The sequence below is a fragment of the Cherax quadricarinatus genome, chromosome 27 (assembly GCF_038502225.1).
Source record: "Cherax quadricarinatus isolate ZL_2023a chromosome 27, ASM3850222v1, whole genome shotgun sequence".
In the NCBI taxonomy this organism is placed as follows: Eukaryota; Metazoa; Arthropoda; class Malacostraca; order Decapoda; family Parastacidae; genus Cherax; species Cherax quadricarinatus.
Window position 1 is genome coordinate 27,460,129 of NC_091318.1, and position 19,975 is coordinate 27,480,103.

At 44.1% G+C, this 19,975-nt stretch overlaps 2 protein-coding genes across 5 annotated transcripts in view; one reads left to right on the forward strand and one right to left on the reverse strand.

Moving 5' to 3' along the window:
* Nucleotides 1-18,942, reverse strand: part of LOC128691108 (lysosomal proton-coupled steroid conjugate and bile acid symporter SLC46A3-like) — a 40,466-nt gene extending 21,524 nt beyond the window's left edge. The window contains exon 1 of the mRNA XM_053779918.2: nucleotides 18,832-18,942. The gene's annotated coding sequence lies outside the window, so the exon portion shown is untranslated. The remainder of the gene's footprint in view (nucleotides 1-18,831) is intronic.
* Nucleotides 568-19,975, forward strand: part of LOC128691109 (uncharacterized) — a 21,929-nt gene continuing 2,521 nt past the window's right edge. The window contains exons 1-5 of one of the 4 annotated variants that reach the window (XM_053779919.2): nucleotides 568-719; nucleotides 12,026-12,251; nucleotides 16,528-16,701; nucleotides 18,845-18,991; nucleotides 19,683-19,913. In XM_053779919.2, coding sequence (XP_053635894.2) covers nucleotides 12,030-12,251; nucleotides 16,528-16,701; nucleotides 18,845-18,991; nucleotides 19,683-19,913 — 774 coding nt within the window. In that variant the 5' untranslated portion in view covers nucleotides 568-719; nucleotides 12,026-12,029. Of the gene's footprint in view, nucleotides 720-3,560; nucleotides 3,719-12,025; nucleotides 12,252-16,527; nucleotides 16,702-18,844; nucleotides 18,992-19,682; nucleotides 19,914-19,975 lie in introns of those variants that run through there. The other 3 variants (XM_053779920.2, XM_053779921.2, XM_053779922.2) reach the window with 3 other exon arrangements.

Below are 19,975 nucleotides of genomic sequence, written 5' to 3' on the forward strand. Positions count from 1 at the left end.
GAGGCCTGCTCATGGACCAGGCCGGGGAGGCGTTGATCCCCGGAATATCCTCAGGTAGGATGCGATCCACACCAGTCGACTAACACCCAGGTACCTATTTTACTGATAGGTTAACAATGACAGCAGATGCCTTAAGGAAACTTGTCCTAATGTTTCCACCCGTACCTGGGATCGACCCCCGGATCTCTGAGCTGAGTGCGCTAGCGATCGAGCTACGGGACCCGAATATGAACAGCACGAACTATATATTCTCGTATATACGAAAGAATAACGAATCAAGTTCGCCAGGAAGGCTGAGAGTCTGGCCATATATTTCCTCGTGTGTCCGTAATCTATCATCCTCCGTGATAGCAAACGACACTCTTTGCACCACCCTCTGAAAGCATACCACACGAAATAATGAGAACTGGTGAGACTTGACAGTGCAGCAGGCTCGAGGCATGCCACATCTCATTGATGCACGCAGTTTCAAGAGGCGGAATAAAAGCAAGAATGTTTTCCAGTGGGGGTGTTTTGGCAGCTAGGGTGGGAGTTTCTGGCACCGACCTCCAGCATGTTATGAACGAGTCAGCCTCCCTGTAAACAGTGCCACCGTGACAGCTGAGGAGTGAGGGTGTTCACACGTGCCTCTCCACACCTCATCTGAAGACTCTTTTTCTTTGAGATTTCAGGACATTGTTGTGATAGCATCTTGTGTTAGTGAGGATAACTTCTCAAAGGTACTGCTTCTGGACGGTGTTTAGTGGTACTTGTGATATGTACGATTTATAATCTTGTTATTAGTTTAATGGATATGACAGCTTGTGTGATTTCTTTTATGGTGTGACCACTTCTGTATTATGTATGCATACACTCATGCAAGGAAGTGTACATCTAGTTAATTACACACACACACACACACTCTTATATATATATATATATATATATATATATAAATATATATATATATATATATATATATATATATATATATATATATATATATATATATATATATATATATATATATATATATATATATGTGTGTGTGTGTGTGTGTGTGTGTGTGTGTGTGTGTGTGTGTGTGTGTGTGTGTGTGTGTGTGTGTGGGTGTGTGTGTGTGTGTGTGTGTGTGAGATTCACCAATATGGTCTTACAAGATATTTTATTCTTATCAACATCCCCAGAGATATTAATAACCTGAGATAACCTAGAAGAGAAGTAGTGTGATTTATTTCCGCTGGCGTCCTTAGGTCCTCACTTAGGTACACAACAGTCGCCTAACACCTAGGTACCCACTTATTTCTAGGTGAGCAGGGGCAGCAGGTGTTAGGATTCTTGTAGCTGCAAAAGACTTCAGGAAGCCTACTTATACGTCAAGCCTATTCACATCTCTAAGCTGGTGTAGTCCTTCGAAGGTGGGCTACCTCGATGTTGATGAAGAGCTCTTGATCTGAAGAACTGGAGCCACCCTTTCTTTAAACATCATTTCCTCTAATTCCCCATCAATGTGCTGTGACCCATATTAGGTGTCCTGCGAGGTAGATTTAGGACCAAACGTTCATTTAAGTAGAAGTTTTCAGACCTGAGGAGGTGCTACATATGATCATTAACTCCCTAGAGCGCGCTCCTGCGTAGGATTTTAAACAAATTAGGTAACATACACCATTGCGACACAACACACAGTGCGTTACTGTACTAGCTAGTTTAAAGTCTATCCACGAGGGTCATTAAGAAGCACGTAAGTTCCCCCTTCATCTGATAACATGTTCATTTTTCCACTATAATCTACCTTGTCCATAATTTACTATCGCATCCATGATAGTAAATTATTGTCTCAGCTTTGCTCAGACTTCTGCAACACAATTGTTCTCAAAGATTTGTTAAGTTATACCATGAATTAAGGAAAGATCCTGGACTTCACCTTACGAAACAGACAAAGCAAATGCGATAATAATTATGGACAAGGTGGATTATAGTGGAAAAATAAACATATTAGAAGACGTGCCCATTAAGGCTGCATGCAACATTTTCACCAACCGCCAAGGATGCCTTATTCTTTAGCCTAAAGGTTAGAGGAAACTTTCAGTGTACATATACTGAGAGATGTGCATCTCTCAGTGTATGTACACTGAGAGGTGTATGATAATAAGTAGCAGTTGGAGAGAGCTTGAGGTGACTCACAAGGAGACAGCAACAGCGGGGAGCGACTGAGGTAATCCAGGTGTAGCTGCTGTAATAAAGATGCCTTGTGTAGTGTGGTACCAATGACCCCACGCCCTGTAAGCGACAGGAAGGTGATTTTGAGGCTTTGGTGAAGGGCTCTTGATCCCACCGGACAAGGCGGATACATGGGACTCACATCCCCGCACCTGCCTTGTCAGGAGGCAGACGTGGGGGTCTTGAATCCCTGCACCCACTGTCAGGAGGCAGGTATGTGGGTCTTACATTCTCTGTACTTGTTATAAGGCAGATGTGGGGGTCTCATTCCTCCGGCACCCACCGTATCAGAAGACGGGTGTATCTATCTTAAGTTATGGTTTCAAATATAATGGGAACAATTTAAATTGGGCTTTTTTTTTTTATTAAATCTAGCCTAAAACCAGCAGCTGGGTAAAAGGAAACCTGTGATTATTTTTAGTTGTAACAGCTTTCAGTGGCACAGTTATACAAACAAACCAACAAAACTTGGCAGGTATGTGTGATATACATATTTAAAAAGAAGAAAGAATCTAGGTAGAGACATCTAAGTAAAGCTGGACAAAATTATGTTTTGTTTAAGAGTTTACTAGGTAGCAACCTAGGCAGACCTTGAATTCTTGACTGGCTCGCCATGTGTTCTCAGTTAGACTGAGGTATCAGGATGATGGCTGCGTTTCATCACTGTGATTGTATCAGTTGTGAGGGTGTGTCACAGAGGACAGGGTGGTGCAGTGTTACTGTTGCCTGAGCTTCAGTAGGTAACGTTCCAGAAAACACTTGAGGTGATAATTAAGGTATATGATACCGACAAATAAAACATTTTACGGGAAGCGTTTCAGTACTGGGACCTTGGTCACTCCTAGCTGAGAAGAGGGCAAGATGGAAAAATCAACACAAATGCAGTATAATGCGATCCTTTATTATTACGCTTCGCCCACACAGTGGGCTTTATCAAGTCACAAACAGATCTACCTGGGTAAGGAGTATACTTGAGTATAAATAAGGTGGAGAGTCAGGTGGAGAATGTTGGGTAGGTTATATTTGAGATGGACCTGCATGGGACCTGTAGATCTTGCACGAGACATACAAGAACTGCCTTGAACGTATTCAATAAAGGATCGCATTATTCTGCATTTGTATTTATTTTTCCATCGTGTTGGTATTTTATACTGTTTATCTCCAGGGTAAGAAGATATATCCTTATGTAGTGAGAAGAACCTCCTAGTAGAAGCGAGGTATAGTGATGCTTCACCTAGCTGCAACACCCAGTGTTAGGTAGGAAGATGCTTGATCAACGATCGTGTGCTAGAGTGGTGGCGATGTTGTAACTTGCTGCTTCTTGGATGACTGTGTATGTTATTACAATCGGGGAGGCTTCCGAACAACAGCTTCTGTTAAGAGCTCCCTCTGTGTTAATCATCTGAGAATTGGACCAGTTCATTAAGTGTCCCACTGTGTCCTAGTGGACTGTGCTTGCCTTCTGTCATTCTTCACAACTTGACCTGACCTTCGCAGCGTTGGCATCTTTCCCATTAAGGTACCTGTGATGCCTACTTTCTCACGGGCTGGGTGCTCAGCCTAGCGTGGTATATGTTTACTTCTGTCAGCACTTTGTGTAGTGTCAGGATTTCGTATCTGCTTGCTTGTCTATGCCAAGTTGCAGATCCGAATGCGTTCGGAACTTCGAGTTGCTGACAAGGATCCATTCTTTTGTAGCCATAGTTTTAGCCAGCAATGTGTGTTTATTGTTGTTGTTAGTTTAATCGTCAGGGTAAAAATAACCTTGATAGTGTCCTATGTCCTATGATGACCAGTTCAGTAGTGTTGGTAGTATAGCGGACCACGACAGAAGTGACTGCTGGGTCGCCTGTTTTGGTTTCTCGCCAGAAAACGTTTTTGCTGTTTTGATCACAGTTCTTGCGCGCTGACTTCATGATCACAGTTTTTCTCTATGCGTTACATTTCCAGTATCTGTGTAAATGACAGTCCGATACACCCAGAAGGTTGGTTGGGTTGTTTGTCAAGCTTAAAACTCTATCGAATGCATGTGGGCCATCACACGAGTTACACCCCTACACTACCGACCAAAAATACCTTAATCTTTAAAACAGGGTTTAAAATAAACTCATAGTGTATATACATTGAGCGATACACACTTCTATGTATATAAACTATCAACAGTAAAGGATCTCGGAAGTATTTTGTTTGTCACGAGAATACCAAAGTTGAATAACTTCATTCACATTCAGAATAAACGCCGCTGATAACACTGATAAATAATCATTCCAGTCTTGTTTATACAGTTCTTCATGATATGATGTTTATTTACGTGTAATATTTCATACGAGGCACGAAAGATCTATATTTAGTTGTGCTGTGATCTCTCCACATCACCTAGTTTAATGATGAACCATCAATATCACCTAAATCTTTCCCTTTTTATTGTGACCCAAATAGTTTAGTCGAGAAAATTTCTCCTTCAAATAAGGCGAGCGTATTTACACTGCGGTTTACGAATTTCTGTCCAATCTATAAAGTAGAAACTCGGATATTTTCCCATTTTATGTTAGATTAACGTAAATTGACCACTAATAGAGGACTGTTTACCAGCAGTAATGAAATAACATGTAGACGAGGCGGCTTGCGTCCGACAGCAAGCGACGCGACGTCGCTTATTATAGCGTCGTGATTCCCACGCACGCTGTTAAAATTGGAAGACAGTTTGCTAGAGGAATGTGTCCAGGTGGATGCTTGCCAGAGACCAGACTAGCAGTGTCTTGGCAAGTACCTAGCGAAGTGCCCATTGTCAACAAAAACATTAGTCTTGACATTTGTATAGTTTTGAGAGGATTTTTGTACAGTTGTGAGCGGATTTTTGGAAAGCCGTGAGGTGATTTTGTAGACAGTCGTGAGATTCAGATGTAGATTTAATTTCCTTCTTATAGGTGGGAGTGGGACCGTTGGTACCACTGCAGTCTGTGGTATGTCTGCTTCTCAATCATAGTTATACAGATTTCTTAATTTCAATTGAATATACAAGACAGGATCTATTATTCTATCTCAGGTTATTTACAGGCTAGGAATTGCTAGCCTACTTCAGTAGGCTAGATTCAGATATTTTACCTCATCTCGTTTACAGGCTAAGAGTTCTTATTCAATGTCAACTCATTTTAAATCCCGGGATTTGTCCCTCACACCAGTGTGAGGGACTCAAGGTGATGGACTAGTGGGAAGGAGGGAGGGAGGATGTCGTAGTACCTGGAGGGGAGGGGTGATGCACTAGTGTGAGACAGGAGGGGTGTTGGACTAGTGTGAGACAGGAGGGGTGCTGCACTAATGTGAGGCAGGAGGGGTGATGCACTAGTGTGAGACAGGAGAGGTGATGGACTGGTGTGAGGGAGGGAGGGAGGGGTGACGGAGGGAGGGGTGACGGAGGGAGGGGTGATGGAGGGAGGGGTGATGGAGGGGGGGGAAGGAAGCAAATCATTACCACAGGACGGACGCGGGACCCGGGCCTCGGAAGCTAGGTTACTGTATGTGTGAAGTTTGAAGCCTGTCGACTGCACCAGAGTCATGAAGGATGCATCTGTACACCACCAGTCAAAAATGCTCTACTATACTCCTCGGAGTATATACGCTGAGGGATATTCACTACTTAGTGTAAGTTTATTATTATTATTATTATTATTATTATTATTATTATTATTATTATTATTATTATTATTATTATTCACGTGGAAATGATTCTTAATCGCTGTTGATCACCCACTTAGTCAACCTCTTGGTCAGATGACTTATGTCTTCCCTAGGCTTATCGGTCTCCTGACCAGGGTGTTAGGTCTTATGATAACCCGTCAAGTGGACCGAGGACGTGTCCTGGCTCACAGGTCCACCCTCGCACAGTTTTTTATATATCATAAAACACTGTTTTCAGTGGTTTTTGTTACGGAGTTTAAGACTGACTCGCAGTTCAGGGGTAAAATTCTCGGTTCACAGCGCAAAATGTTGGGCCGAGTCTCCTTATACTCGCTACCCTTCTTTAACTAAATAGATAAATAGATAACTAGGAGTTAGTCGATTGTTATGGGTCCCGTTCTAGGTAGGTTGAGGCGTTCCATGGCGTCAGTCAACTGTTGCTAGTAGCATTCTAGGGATCTTGTTGCGACTAAATTACAATCTTTGCTTATATTCCCGGCACAGTGAGAATGTACAGCCGGTACTATTGCAAGCAGATATACTCCTACAACCAGATATACTCCTACACGCGGTCATACTTTTACAAGTGGACATAGTCTTATAAGAAGATATACTCCTACAAACAGACGTTCTTCTACAAGCAGACGTACTCTTACAGGTAGACACATCCTCATGCCAGTAGCAGCGAGTGCTCTTGAACAACAATATCCACTTAATCTGATACCTTCTCTATTGTGGAAGAGGATGACACACCCCTCACTCAGTGCCACCAAGGACGGCACTTTCCTCACACTCCCTACTCAGTGCCACCACGGACGGCGCTTTCCTCACACCTTCTACTCAGTGCCACCACGGACGGCGATTTCCTCACACTCCCTACTCAGTGCCACCACGGACGGAACCCTTCCCACCAATACAAACATTTTAATTTACATCGTCTAACGTGAACAAATTTCTAACTCTGTTCTCATAGAACGAGAGAACACAGAATATTTCTCTCCCTCAGGTTTGGTCGTAAACTGACCCAAGAATGATACAAACAACAGTCGTTTAACACATAAACAAGTCCATGTTTACTGATACGTGAAGGATGGAAGTACTGGGCAGTGCCACTCATGCTGTGAGAGAGGCAGCATCAGTGATATCATCTCCAGGCTGAGACTGTAGATACCAAGATTACATTCATAACTAACACAATGCTTTAATGGGGGGAGGGGTGTGTTGATGCTGATGGTTGACTTTTGATCCAAAGGATTGGGGACAACGGTGAATTTCTCCTCTGAAAGTTATCCACGCTCTTAGAGCGGTGAGAAGGATGCTGGTGTTGAGCCAGTGAGGTGAGACGTCCCTGAGGGAGAGATGGAGGGAGGGAGTGAGGAAGGGAGGGAAAGAGGAAGAGAAGGAGGATGTGGCGTAATAAGGTGCTGTGAGTGCCTGGGTGTGAAGTGGATGAGTTAGAACACGTACTCACCGAGTTTTATCAATAAGTTAAACTGCACGTATAAGTTCTGTCAAGCACCTTAACTACTGGGAACGCTTGGAAGCACTTGACTTGTACTCGTTGGAACGCAGGAGGGAGAGATAAATCATAATCTACACTTGGAAAATCTTGGAAGGAATGGTCCCAAATCTGCACACAGAAATCACTCCCTACGAAAGTAAAAGACTGGGCAGGCGATGCAAAATGCCGCCAATAAAAAGTAGGGGCGCCATTGGTACACTAAGAGAAAACACCATAAGTTTCCGGGGCCCAAAACAGTTCAACAGCCTCCCATCAAGCATTAGGGGAATTGCCAATAAACCCCTGGCTGCCTTCAAGAGAGAGCTGGACAGATACCTAAAGTCAGTGCCGGATCAGCCGGGCTGTGGCTCGTACGTCGGACTGCGTGCGGCCAGCAGTAACAGCCTAGTTGATCAGGCCCTGATCCATCGGGAGGCCTGGTCATGAACCGGGCCGCGGGGGCGTTGATCCCCGGAATAACCTCCAGGTAACCTCCAGGTAACCGAGTGGTGGTTGCAGGTATTGAGTCTCGGCTCCTGGCACTCCAGGCTCCAGGTAAGCTCTTCGCATGCTTCTTTCAGCCTCCTTCAGCAACCATTTCCCTTTCTTCTTAGTGCTTATTGCTTTGTCTTTCTGAATCATCTTCCTTTTTATGTGGCTGTGGAGTAACCTCAGTTGTGTTATGTCGTTTGATGTTTTATCGTTTCTCAACTCTTTCTGTTTTCCTTCGTCGTCACTAGCTTCTCTGTCTATTTCCTCGTTTTCTTTCGTTTTCGTGTGCTCCGCATTTCTTCCACTTTCTCTTGTATCCCCTTTCGCTTCTCTGTATTACTGATCCTTTAGTACAGTATGCTGATAGTGGTGAAAGGCTTTTGAGCTGGATAATTGAGGCCAAGCTTCTCTTCGTCAGATCAAAGCTTTGGTGAGGTGGCTACTAGGATTTAACGAGGGTATGTTGGAGTAAGGCGGAGGCAGTTTGACGAGGTCATCGCGCTGTGAATACCAAGTGACGCTTGAAGGACCAGACAGTCCTGATTTAAAACACTGGTGCTCACACTCTCACATTCCTGAGACGAGAACAAGCTGTCTGCATTTTCCTCAGTGATCGCGTTTTTTCCGTGACTGATTGTCATGTATTTGTGAATAATGTCAACATTCTCGTGAATGATTTTCACGTTTTTACGTGACTGACTGTCAGGCACTTGTGAATAATGTCAGCATTCTCGTGAATAATCTCTACAGTCTGAGAAATAATCTCCTTTATCCTGGAAATAGACTCCTTACAACATGTCAGTCACACATTGTAAACTTTGCAAAGAAATAAAAGTTTGAATTTGAATTTGAATCTATCATGTGAATAATTTGTACGTTTTTCGAATAATCTCACGCGTTACTTTGATTACCGTAAATGAGTTCGGGCATAGCAAAGGTGGTGGCACGATCCAGCTGGAGTGATGCTCACAATAGGTAAGAAACGATACACGCTCCAGAAGACTCGTTTATTGAAACGACGTTAAGCCAACAAAATATTTTTTAAAGGAGACTGTGTTTTGTCTTCAAGCAGAATTTTATTCTTCAGTTTGATGTAGCTGCAACCATTGCTCGGAGAGAAGAACCTCCAGTCACGCCACACGTCCTCCTGAGAAGGAAGATCGAGGGGTCGAAATCAGGTTAGGTTTGGTAAGATTGGTCAGGAAACAGGTAAACTCCAGGTCTTTCCAGACGCGGATCTTAGTCATATGATGACCCGCCACTGTGGCTTTTGGTCATCTGACCGAGGCCTTCCGCTGGTTTGCCAGTCCACCCCCTTAAAAATTACAGTCGTAAATATCGTTTATGGTTGCTAAATACCATTTTAACCTCGTCCTCCTCCCAGTGGAGATGAATCGACCCCTGCAACCACAATTAGGTGAGTACAATTAGGTGAGTGTAAACACACACACACACAAAAGAGGTTTTGGGAGTCAGTCACGCAACAAGCCTGGGGAATTTTGTTAATTCAAGCCCTGAGGAGGAGCTCCCAGCACTTGTGGCTGTTCTGAAGGCTGGTTTCCGACCGACAAAGTCTGGTTATGACTTGAGTAATCTTGCGGTAAGAATGTTTTGGTACTTTGTACAACAGAGGTGACGACAGTGACGTTTAACTTCCTCCTCGCTGCATAAATGCAAGCAAGAATGTATTAATATATACACCTTCCCGGTTTAGTAACCTCCTTCTTAACACAACATCGCACTACCCAAAGCCTAACAGTCCCTCCCCCACTCACACACACAGAAAGAGAAAACACGAGGAATGATGGAAGGCAAACAATGAGGAAGGAAGGAGATGGAGATGATGGAGATAACAGAAAGTGTGAAAAGTCACGCTGAAGATGTATACTGAACGTCAGGAGGAAAACAAAAGGAGTGAGAGATTGTGGCTAAATCAGTAATGGAAATCATTGTTGTTGTTGTTGTTGTTGTTGTTGTTGTTGTTGTTGTTGTTGTTGTTGTTGTTGTTGTTGTTGTTGTTGTAAATGACACTAGGATTGGGAGAATTTCAGTGGGGCTTAAAGAGGTTTTAATGGAGTTACAATGTGGTGTATCTGCATATTTTTCACTTGTGATTTCCCACAGCTAGTGCCAGCAGAGAGTATACTAGACAGCTAGTGCCAGCAGAGAGTATACTAGACAGCTAGTGCCAGCAGAGAGTATACTAGACAGCTAGTGCCAGCAGAGAGTATACTAGACAGCTAGTGCCAGCAGAGAGTATACTAGACAGCTAGTGCCAGCAGAGAGTATACTAGACAGCTAGTGCCAGCAGAGAGTATACTAGACAGCTAGTGCCAGCAGAGAGTATACTAGACAGCTAGTGCCAGCAGAGAGTATACTAGACAGCTAGTGCCAGCAGAGAGTATACTAGACAGCTAGTGCCAGCAGAGAGTATACTAGACAGCTAGTGCCAGCAGAGAGTATACTAGACAGCTAGTGCCAGCAGAGAGTATACTAGACAGCTAGTGCCAGCAGAGAGTATACTAGACAGCTAGTGCCAGCAGAGAGTATACTAGACAGCTAGTGCCAGCAGAGAGTATACTAGACAGCTAGTGCCAGCAGAGAGTATACTAGACAGCTAGTGCCAGCAGAGAGTATACTAGACAGCTAGTGCCAGCAGAGAGTATACTAGACAGCTAGTGCCAGCAGAGAGTATACTAGACAGCTAGTGCCAGCAGAGAGTAAACTAGACAGCTAGTGCCAGCAGAGAGTATACTAGACAGCTAGTGCCAGCAGAGAGTATACTAGACAGCTAGTGCCAGCAGAGAGTATACTAGACAGCTAGTGCCAGCAGAGAGTATACTAGACAGCTAGTGCCAGCAGAGAGTATACTAGACAGCTAGTGCCAGCAGAGAGTATACTAGACAGCTAGTGCCAGCAGAGAGTATACTAGACAGCTAGTGCCAGCAGAGAGTATACTAGACAGCTAGTGCCAGCAGAGAGTATACTAGACAGCTAGTGCCAGCAGAGAGTATACTAGACAGCTAGTGCCAGCAGAGAGTATACTAGACAGCTAGTGCCAGCAGAGAGTATACTAGACAGCTAGTGCCAGCAGAGAGTATACTAGACAGCTAGTGCCAGCAGAGAGTATACTAGACAGCTAGTGCCAGCAGAGAGTATACTAGACAGCTAGTGCCAGCAGAGAGTATACTAGACAGCTAGTGCCAGCAGAGAGTATACTAGACAGCTAGTGCCAGCAGAGAGTATACTAGACAGCTAGTGCCAGCAGAGAGTATACTAGACAGCTAGTGCCAGCAGAGAGTATACTAGACAGCTAGTGCCAGCAGAGAGTATACTAGACAGCTAGTGCCAGCAGAGAGTATACTAGACAGCTAGTGCCAGCAGAGAGTATACTAGACAGCTAGTGCCAGCAGAGAGTATACTAGACAGCTAGTGCCAGCAGAGAGTATACTAGACAGCTAGTGCCAGCAGAGAGTATACTAGACAGCTAGTGCCAGCAGAGAGTATACTAGACAGCTAGTGCCAGCAGAGAGTATACTAGACAGCTAGTGCCAGCAGAGAGTATACTAGACAGCTAGTGCCAGCAGAGAGTATACTAGACAGCTAGTGCCAGCAGAGAGTATACTAGACAGCTAGTGCCAGCAGAGACAATACTAGACAGGTAATAGCAAGGAAGACACCCACATGGTAGGTAGACTGAACGAGGGAGACTCAGGCAAACTCTCTAACGCGGTTTCAAGGAAGGTATTACCAAGTCACATCCATCTCTCAACAATTGTTGACAGGCGTATTATTAAGCTGACAAATGTAATTCACAGAGATATGTGTAAGGAATGTAAATTGAGGCCGGAAACTGTTTAAAAGCTTAGAAAGACACAAGAATGTGTAAATATTAATGTAGATTATATACCTGTTTATAAATGTAGATTTAACAGCTGTTTATGAATGTAGATTATATACCTACATACTTGTACCTCAAACAGGGTAAATAGGGTGAAGAAGTTGAATTACACGTAATGAAAGGAATGGTAGCTAAATTCGCCTTCCTCAGATCAAACTTGATTTCCTGCCATTCCCCAGGTGTCATATGGCATCCACGTATTTAGAGTCCCCTCCCCCCGTGAATAAGATAATCAGCAGGTGTTGTTCCCCCAGGGAGATGGCAGCTAGGGATGCCAACGAGGAAGATAACGCTGCCAGGAGCGAGGATGTCTGCTGCGGCAGGAGGGAGAGTGCACCTCGTCTGGAGACCCTGGCTGAGGTGTTGCTGCTGAAGATGCTGAAGGTTGCCACCAGGAGGAGGTCCTGGCACTCAGACAGGGCGGCACTCTCTCACATAGTGTACACACATGTGCCTCACACAGTGCGACAGCGCCTGCAGGTGTGTGTGTGTGTGTGTGTGTTTGTGTGTACTCAAGTAATTGTACTCACCTAATTGTGATTGCAGGGGTCGAGACTCAGCTCCTGGCCCCGCCTCTTCACCGAGTGCTATTAGGTCCTCTCTCTCCCTGCTCCATGAGCTTTATCTTACCTCATCTTAAAGCTGTGTATGGTTTCTGCCTCACCTACCTCACTTGATAGGCTATTTCACTTCCTGACTACTCTATGACTGAAAAAGTATTTCCTAACATCCCTTTGGCTCATCTGGGTCTTCAACTTCCAATTGTGACCCCTTGTTTCTGTGTTCCATCTCTGGAACATCCTGTCTCTGTCCACCGTATCTATTCCACGCAGTATTTTGTATGTCGTTATCATGTCATGTGTGTGTGTGAGTGTGTACTCACCTAATTGTACTCACATAATTATGGTTGCAGGGGTCGAGACTCAGCTCCTGGCTCCGCCTCTTCACTGATCGCTACTAGGTCCTCTCTCTCTCTGCTTCCTGAGCTTTGTCATACCTCGTCTTAAAGCTATGTATGGTTCCTGCCTCTACTACGTCACTTGCTAGGCTATTTCACTTCCTGACTACTCTATGACTGAAGAAATACTTCCTAACATCCCTGTGACTCGTCTGAGTCTTCAGCTTCCAATTGTGACCCCTTGTTTCTGTGTCTCATCTCTGGAACATCCTGTCTCTGTCCACCGTATCTATTCCACGCAGTATTTTGTATGTCGTTATTATATCTCCCCTGACCCTTCTATCCTCCAGTGTGTGTATGAAAGAGTGAGAAATTACCTGTATATGGACAAAGGAATATTCATGTCTCGTTCACGCCTCCTCTGTCTCTACCCCTACTGTTTTAACACTAGTACCTCCCCCTTCTTCTTTACCTCCTGCTGTTTTAACACTAGTACCTTCCCCTTCTTCTCTACCCCCTACTGTTTTAACACTAGTACCTCCCCTTCTTCTCTACCCCCTACTGTTTTAACACTAGTACCCCTCCCTTCTTCTCTACCCCATACTGTTTTAACACTAGTACCTCCCCTTCTTCTCTACCCCCTACTGTTTTAACACTAGTACCTCCCCTTCTTCTCTACCCCCTATTGTTTTAACACTAGTACCTCCCCTTCTTCTCTACCCCTACTGTTTTAACACTAGTACCTCCCCTTCTTCTCTACCCCCTACTGTTTTAACACTAGTACCCCTCCCTTCTTCTCTACCCCATACTGTTTTAACACTAGTACCTCCCCTTCTTCTCTACCCCCTACTGTTTTAACACTAGTACCTCCCCTTCTTCTCTACCTCCTACTGTTTTAACACTAGTACCTTCCCTTCTTCTCTACCCCCTACTGTTTTAACACTAGTACCTTCCCTTCTTCTCTACCCCCTACTGTTTTAACACTAGTACCTTCCCTTCTTCTCTACCCCCTACTGTTTTAACACTAGTACCTCCCCTTCTTCTCTACCTCCTACTGTTTTAACACTAGTACCTCCCCTTCTTCTCTACCTCCTACTGTTTTAACACTAGTACCTCCCCTTCTTCTCTACCCCCTACTGTTTTAACACTAGTACCTCCTCTTCTTCTCTACCCCCTACTGTTTTAACATTAGTACCTCCCCTTCTTCTCTACCCCCTACTGTTTTAACACTAGTACCTCCCCCTTCTTCTCTACCCCCTACTGTTTTAACACTAGTACCTCCCTTTCTTCTCTACCCCCTACTGTTTTAACACTAGTACCTCCCCCTTCTTCTCTACCCCCTACTGTTTTAACACTAGTACATCCCCCTTCTTCTCTACCCCCTACTGTTTTAACACTAGTACCTCCCCTTCTTCTCTACCCTCTACTGTTTTAACACTAGTACCGCCCCCTTCTTCTCTACACCCTACTGTTTTAACACTAGTACCTCCCTTTCTTCTCTACCCCCTACTGTTTTAACACTAGTACCTCCCCCTTCTTCTCTACCCCCTACTGTTTTAACACTAGTACCTCCCCCTTCTTCTCTACCCCCTACTGTTTTAACACTAGTACCTCCCCTTCTTCTCTACCCCCTACTGTTTTAACACTAGTACCTCCCCTTCTTCTCTACCTTCTACTGTTTTAACACTAGTACCTCCCCCTTCTTCTCTACCCCCTACTGTTTTAACACTAGTACCTCCCCTTCTTCTCTACCCCCTACTGTTTTAACACTAGTACCTCCCCTTCTTCTCTACCTTCTACTGTTTTAACACTAGTACCTCCCCCTTCTTCTCTACCCCCTACTGTTTTAACACTAGTACCTCCCTTTCTTCTCTACCTCCTGCTGTCCCCACCTCTGATCTCTCTCTCTCACTCTCTCTCTCTCTCTCTCTCTCTCTCTCACCCTCCCCTGTTGCCTTTACACTATTCCTCCACCTTGCCATCTGCTTCCCTTGCACTAGTTACAATAACTGTTTAGCGCTTGGAGAACAATGTAGGATTAATGTGTAAGAATATAAAGAACAGTGTGGGAATAAAGAACAATATAATATTGTGAGGAATGTTGACGAGTGGGAAGGTTGTTGATGCCACTGTTGTTGTTTCTTCAAATAATTGAGCCACCTCGTCTAGTGGCACTGTTTGTCACTTTGTTTTTTGGGCACCGTTGTTACTTTGTTTTGTGTACCTTCCTTGTGAGTTTTATGTCCCAATTGTTAATCTAAATTTATATTTAGCAACAGATAATTTCGTTTCCCTACGTGTTAAGAGCACAAAGAAATTGCAATACGTCTGCTAGCCCATGCAAGGCGAGTGTAATTTATAAAGATATTTTGGGGTATAGAGTCTGTATGCTCTAGAAAAAGAAGCATAAACTGGGGCAGATCTAAATAGAGATTAATCTTAAGTGGTGCACCACATGGCTCTTCTTGGGACCTTCATTATTCGTAATATACATTAATATCATGTACAGCTGTTTGCAGCCAGATATAGGGAGGGTTAAATTGAACGATTCAGAATGGAACTTAACTACTTTCCCAGAGATAAACACATTTTTTTAAGCACACGAGGTGTATGTATCCTGTGCATATACACCGTTTATTTGTGTATATATATACACACTGAGACTGAACACCTTCCATCAAATCTGAGGGACTGATCACCTCAAAATGACCTCTCCACTTTTACTGTCTCCAGGGTTATAAGCGTCTCTACTCGACTGAAGAAGCCTGCTGGGCAGGCGAAACAGTGACGAGTAAAAATGCGCACTGAAAATCATGTCTTAAAAAAACGATTCATTTCTTTTTTCCTTTCAACATCTTATGGTTAAGTTCCCTTCCCCTCCCCCTCCTCCTTCCCCTCCCCCTCCTCCTTCCCCTCCCCCTCCTCCTTCCCCTCCCCCCTCCTCCTTCCCCTACAAGTTGAAATTATTATTATTATTAAAGATTCGCCGGTATTCTCCCGGCTCGGGCCTTTTCCAAGTGGTGGCCCGGCCTTGGCTCCCTCTTTAGGGAGTGTCTGAGACCTAAGTCTCCCATGGGAGGAGGCACAAGTACCTCCTCATCTTTGGGACCAACTGTCCCCAGGCCTAGCCACAAGCTAGGCCTCTCTGGTCTGCCATCCCCGCCCCAAGGGGGATAATGGGAATGACAGTCTTATGAGCTAAAAGCTCCGGCTCAGGCACCTACCCTACCCTAGAAGGGCTGGGCATGGTGTCGATGCTGACAAGTTGAAATCTTGATTACCGAGATGTGTATATCTCTGTGTATATATATGCACTGACCGAGTCATTTATTCCCTTTCTAAGAGGTTAAAACATTACTGATTGTTAGTTTACTTAGTGACACACCAGCACTCGATAATTTTAAAATAAGGCAACGAATGTTTCAATCCAATAATCCCGATATTATTAAATCTGAAGGTGACTGATCGATACTAGATTACATTTCTGAGTTACGGGTGTAAAAAGGATGTTTTTCAAGCAATTATATGATTAGAACCAGCTGATAAGAGGCTTAGGAAGCAGAATTCCTGACGTTGCTTGTTGTGATGACGGGTGCGTGCCTAGAATCTAGTCAAGGAGGGTTTCATTGTTGGAAAACAATGTGTGTGAAAAACAGCACAAATATCATGGTGTGTTGGAGGAACGGGAGGCAAATATTACTGTGTTGCAGGAGCTGGAGGCAAATATTATTGTGTTGCAGGAGCGGGAAACATGTCATTGTGTGTTGCAGGAGCGGGAAACATGTTATTGTGTGTTGCAGGAGCGGGAAACGTGTTATTGTGTTGTAGGAGCGGGAAACATGTTTTTGTGCGTTGCAGGAGCGGGTCCTGCAGGATTGGCGGGTGTACGACACAGTGAGCTTGAGGATGCTGCATCTGCTCTTCTCCTGCACAACCACCTCCCTCCGCCTGGTCCACGTCAGGACCTTCTACCGTGACGACCTAATCGTTCTCCTTCCACGACTCACTGGCATCAAAGAACTTTGCTTTCAGGTGTGTATGGTCCATTTGGTAGTTTGTTCAGGTGCGCGTGTGTGTGTGCATGCGTGTGCGTACCTAACCACGGTACGGGCGGGGATTGAACTCGCGGTGAGTGAGTCGTAAAACTCCACATCGACTCGTTAGCCACAGTGGCTAACGGTACGGTCTGGAGTTTCCCCGCCCGTACCGTGGCTTGTTTACAATCGTGTCAATACGATTTAGTGAGTCGTGTATGCACCTATTTATGGTTGCAAGGGACGAGTCTCAGCTCCTGGCTCTGCCTCTTAATTTGGCACTTGTGTTTACTCCATTTTAGCCTCATAGAAGCTGTCATACCTATCATTAAAACTGTGGAGCTTGCTTCCACTACTGCTTCGTCTTGACAGTTAACTTTCTGATCACTCTCAGGCTGAGGAAATACTTCCTGACATCCCTGTGACTCATCTGTGTCTTTAAATCCCAACTGTGCCTACGTATACCTGTTTTTCCTCCTCTTGAACAGTTTATCCCTGTCCACCCTAGCAAGACCTCTGAGTATTTTGTATGTTGTTGTCATGTCCTCCCTGACACTTCTGTCTTCTACCACCAGGTTCAGTTCCTTGTAACTCATGTTCTTGGATAAAGCGCGTACCTCTACACTTTTTACAGTTTCTTAACATGCTTTATCAGGTTGGTGCTGCGTTCTTCAGGATGAGTCTGAGATGTGTTGCATACAGGGAAGTGAATGACTATTCCCTTAGATTACTAATCCTAGATTTGCAATTGAAGCAGAGGTTATTCTCTTAATGTGTGTCTCTGGCACAATGCTCACTCCTAGACTTTCTCCTTAAGTGTAGTTTGCAGTTTCTGTTCCCTCCGAATCTACAATATATCTGGTTTCCGGTCTTCTTGGCCCTTTCTCAAATTTCAAAATCTTGTAATTGCTGAAATTTAATTGCAGTAGTCACTAGTCTGAGTAGTTCTGCAGTTTGTCCAAATCCCTTAGTAACCTTTTCTTGACCTCATTGGTTTTTATTCTGCTCTTTAACTTTACATCAACTGCAAGCATAGACACGTTTCGCTATCTCTTGTGGCATGTCACACTCACCAGAAACAGTGCTGGTCCAAATACCTAGCCTTGCGGTACCCAATTTGCTACATTTTTCTATTCTAACACCCCCTCTCAACAACCCGTCCTTGTCTCCTGGTGTGTGTGTGTATGTATGTGTGTGTGGGAGGGGGGGGTGAGGGTGATGGATGAGGACCTTCACTAGTGTGTCTCAGCATGGTGAGTGTAATGATGAGCCTCATAACATGAGCTACATTAAGGCACCGTGTATAACGACACACAACACCGCAACCTTCAAACAACGCCGCAGAGTCGTGCTGGCATTTATTATTTTACTCTGAGCGATCTCTCTTTATGGTCGCTTTACAAAGTATTTACAAAAAAAAAAAAAATAAATAAAAAGACAGACTCACGGCAAAAATTCTTGATTCTCGCTTTTTTGTAACATGTCTTCAACCGAAATTAAAGTTAGTGAAAATAATAGCTATACCCTTACTAAAATAGACTGGATATCTGTACTATTTGTTAACTATACGTGTGGGCATGTGTATTATCTTTCTATTTATCTATAAATTTTATATTAACCTGCTAAGAGTTGAGAAATGTCCCGTGACATATCTGGTCGACACTCAAGTTCATTACAGGTATTAGTCAACATATCCTGTGTAAATTCTCCCGTGCCATCATTTATTTTAGCACAGAGTGTTTTAATATCATCAGCTGGTATCTGGAAAACACAATCCTTCAGAAATCTCCACATGGAAGTGCGTGAATAGCTGGAGGATTTTATTTTTTATAAGCTTCCAAACGAGACTGGGGAGTATAACGACCCAACTATAACGATGGGTACAAAATGTGTGTGTAATGCTGTAGGTTCTAATCTCCAAACCTAGACATGTCTATAGCCAGCTTATGAGTGCGGGTACCGTTGCAAAAAGTTCAGTGGTGTTATATCAGAGGCTATTTGACTTGGCCATCATGTTCAATCTGTCTGCAAGGGAATTTCATGTTGCGATAACTACACTTTCCTATGCATATTCAAACCCTTTAACTATATTGTTGTAATTAATTTCTGAACTCGGAAAAGGTCTTACTGTTTGTCTGCAGGATTCGACGTGGGAGCTGAGCAGACGGCAGCTGGGGCTCACTGCAGACGCTTTATCGAGGATGGTGCACCTGCGAGTGTTGACGCTACAATACTGTGGTCACAACCTACTGCTGGCTACCGTCGGTGCTCACTGTCCACATCTTCAGGTAGGTCTTCCTCACTGCTCGTTCTTCAGTAGGTCTTCCATCAGTCTATATAGCAGTGTTCCATAGTCAATATCTCGCCCCCTGGTAGTCACTGTATTCTAGTCAAGTAGTCATCTTCCTTAAATGTCTCTTTAGGAGTCCTAAGTACTCAAATACCAGTACAAGATGGTTGCTAACTCTTAACGGGATATCGTCTGTTCCCTAGTTCTTTTGGCTGTTCCCTAGTTCTTCTGGCTGTTTTCCAGCTCTTCTGGCTGTCCCTAGCTTTACTGTCTTCCAGAAGTACTTCCGGATTTCGCTGGTTCTTTTTGCTGCCCTAAGTTGTATTGACTTTCTCTAATTCTTCTTATTCTTTCGAGTACAATTGATCCAACAGGTGTTTGCAACACATATTACTAATAAAAGAATCACAATAAGCTCAGGAATTGAAACAAAAGATGGTTTAATAGGCAAATATATAAAGCAGAAAGCGATGGGAGGGGGCCGTCTAGTGATCTAGTTTTCTGTTATATCTGTCAGCCAAACTAATTTGTAAAGATATTGAAGGATCTGCAGGAAATATGGTAGCCAACTGAGAGGTTCGCACCTCCAATATTATTTACTTAGGGGTAAAAAAAATTTGCTACTGCCCATGAATGTGCTATGGAGTACCAGATAACAAAACATAAGAAAATACTGATCTCTTTTGCAGGTGCTGGATGTACGAGGCTCTCAGGCCGTGGATGACGATGGCATGTGGGGTTTAGTGACAGTCAACCACGCCTTCTACGCCTATTTGGCACGGCATGCTCTCTCACATTCCTCCGTGCCACAAACTCACAAGCCCAGCCTCAGCATAAGCAGTTGCTGGCTCCTTGCCTTCAAGAGCCTCACTTCTAAGATGATGATGAAAATGACAGTCAAGAAAACTCAGTCCACTCAGGTGAGAAGATGAAATAGGCTGTACCCCGAGAGTGCAAGATTCAGTTTCATATGAAAGACCTG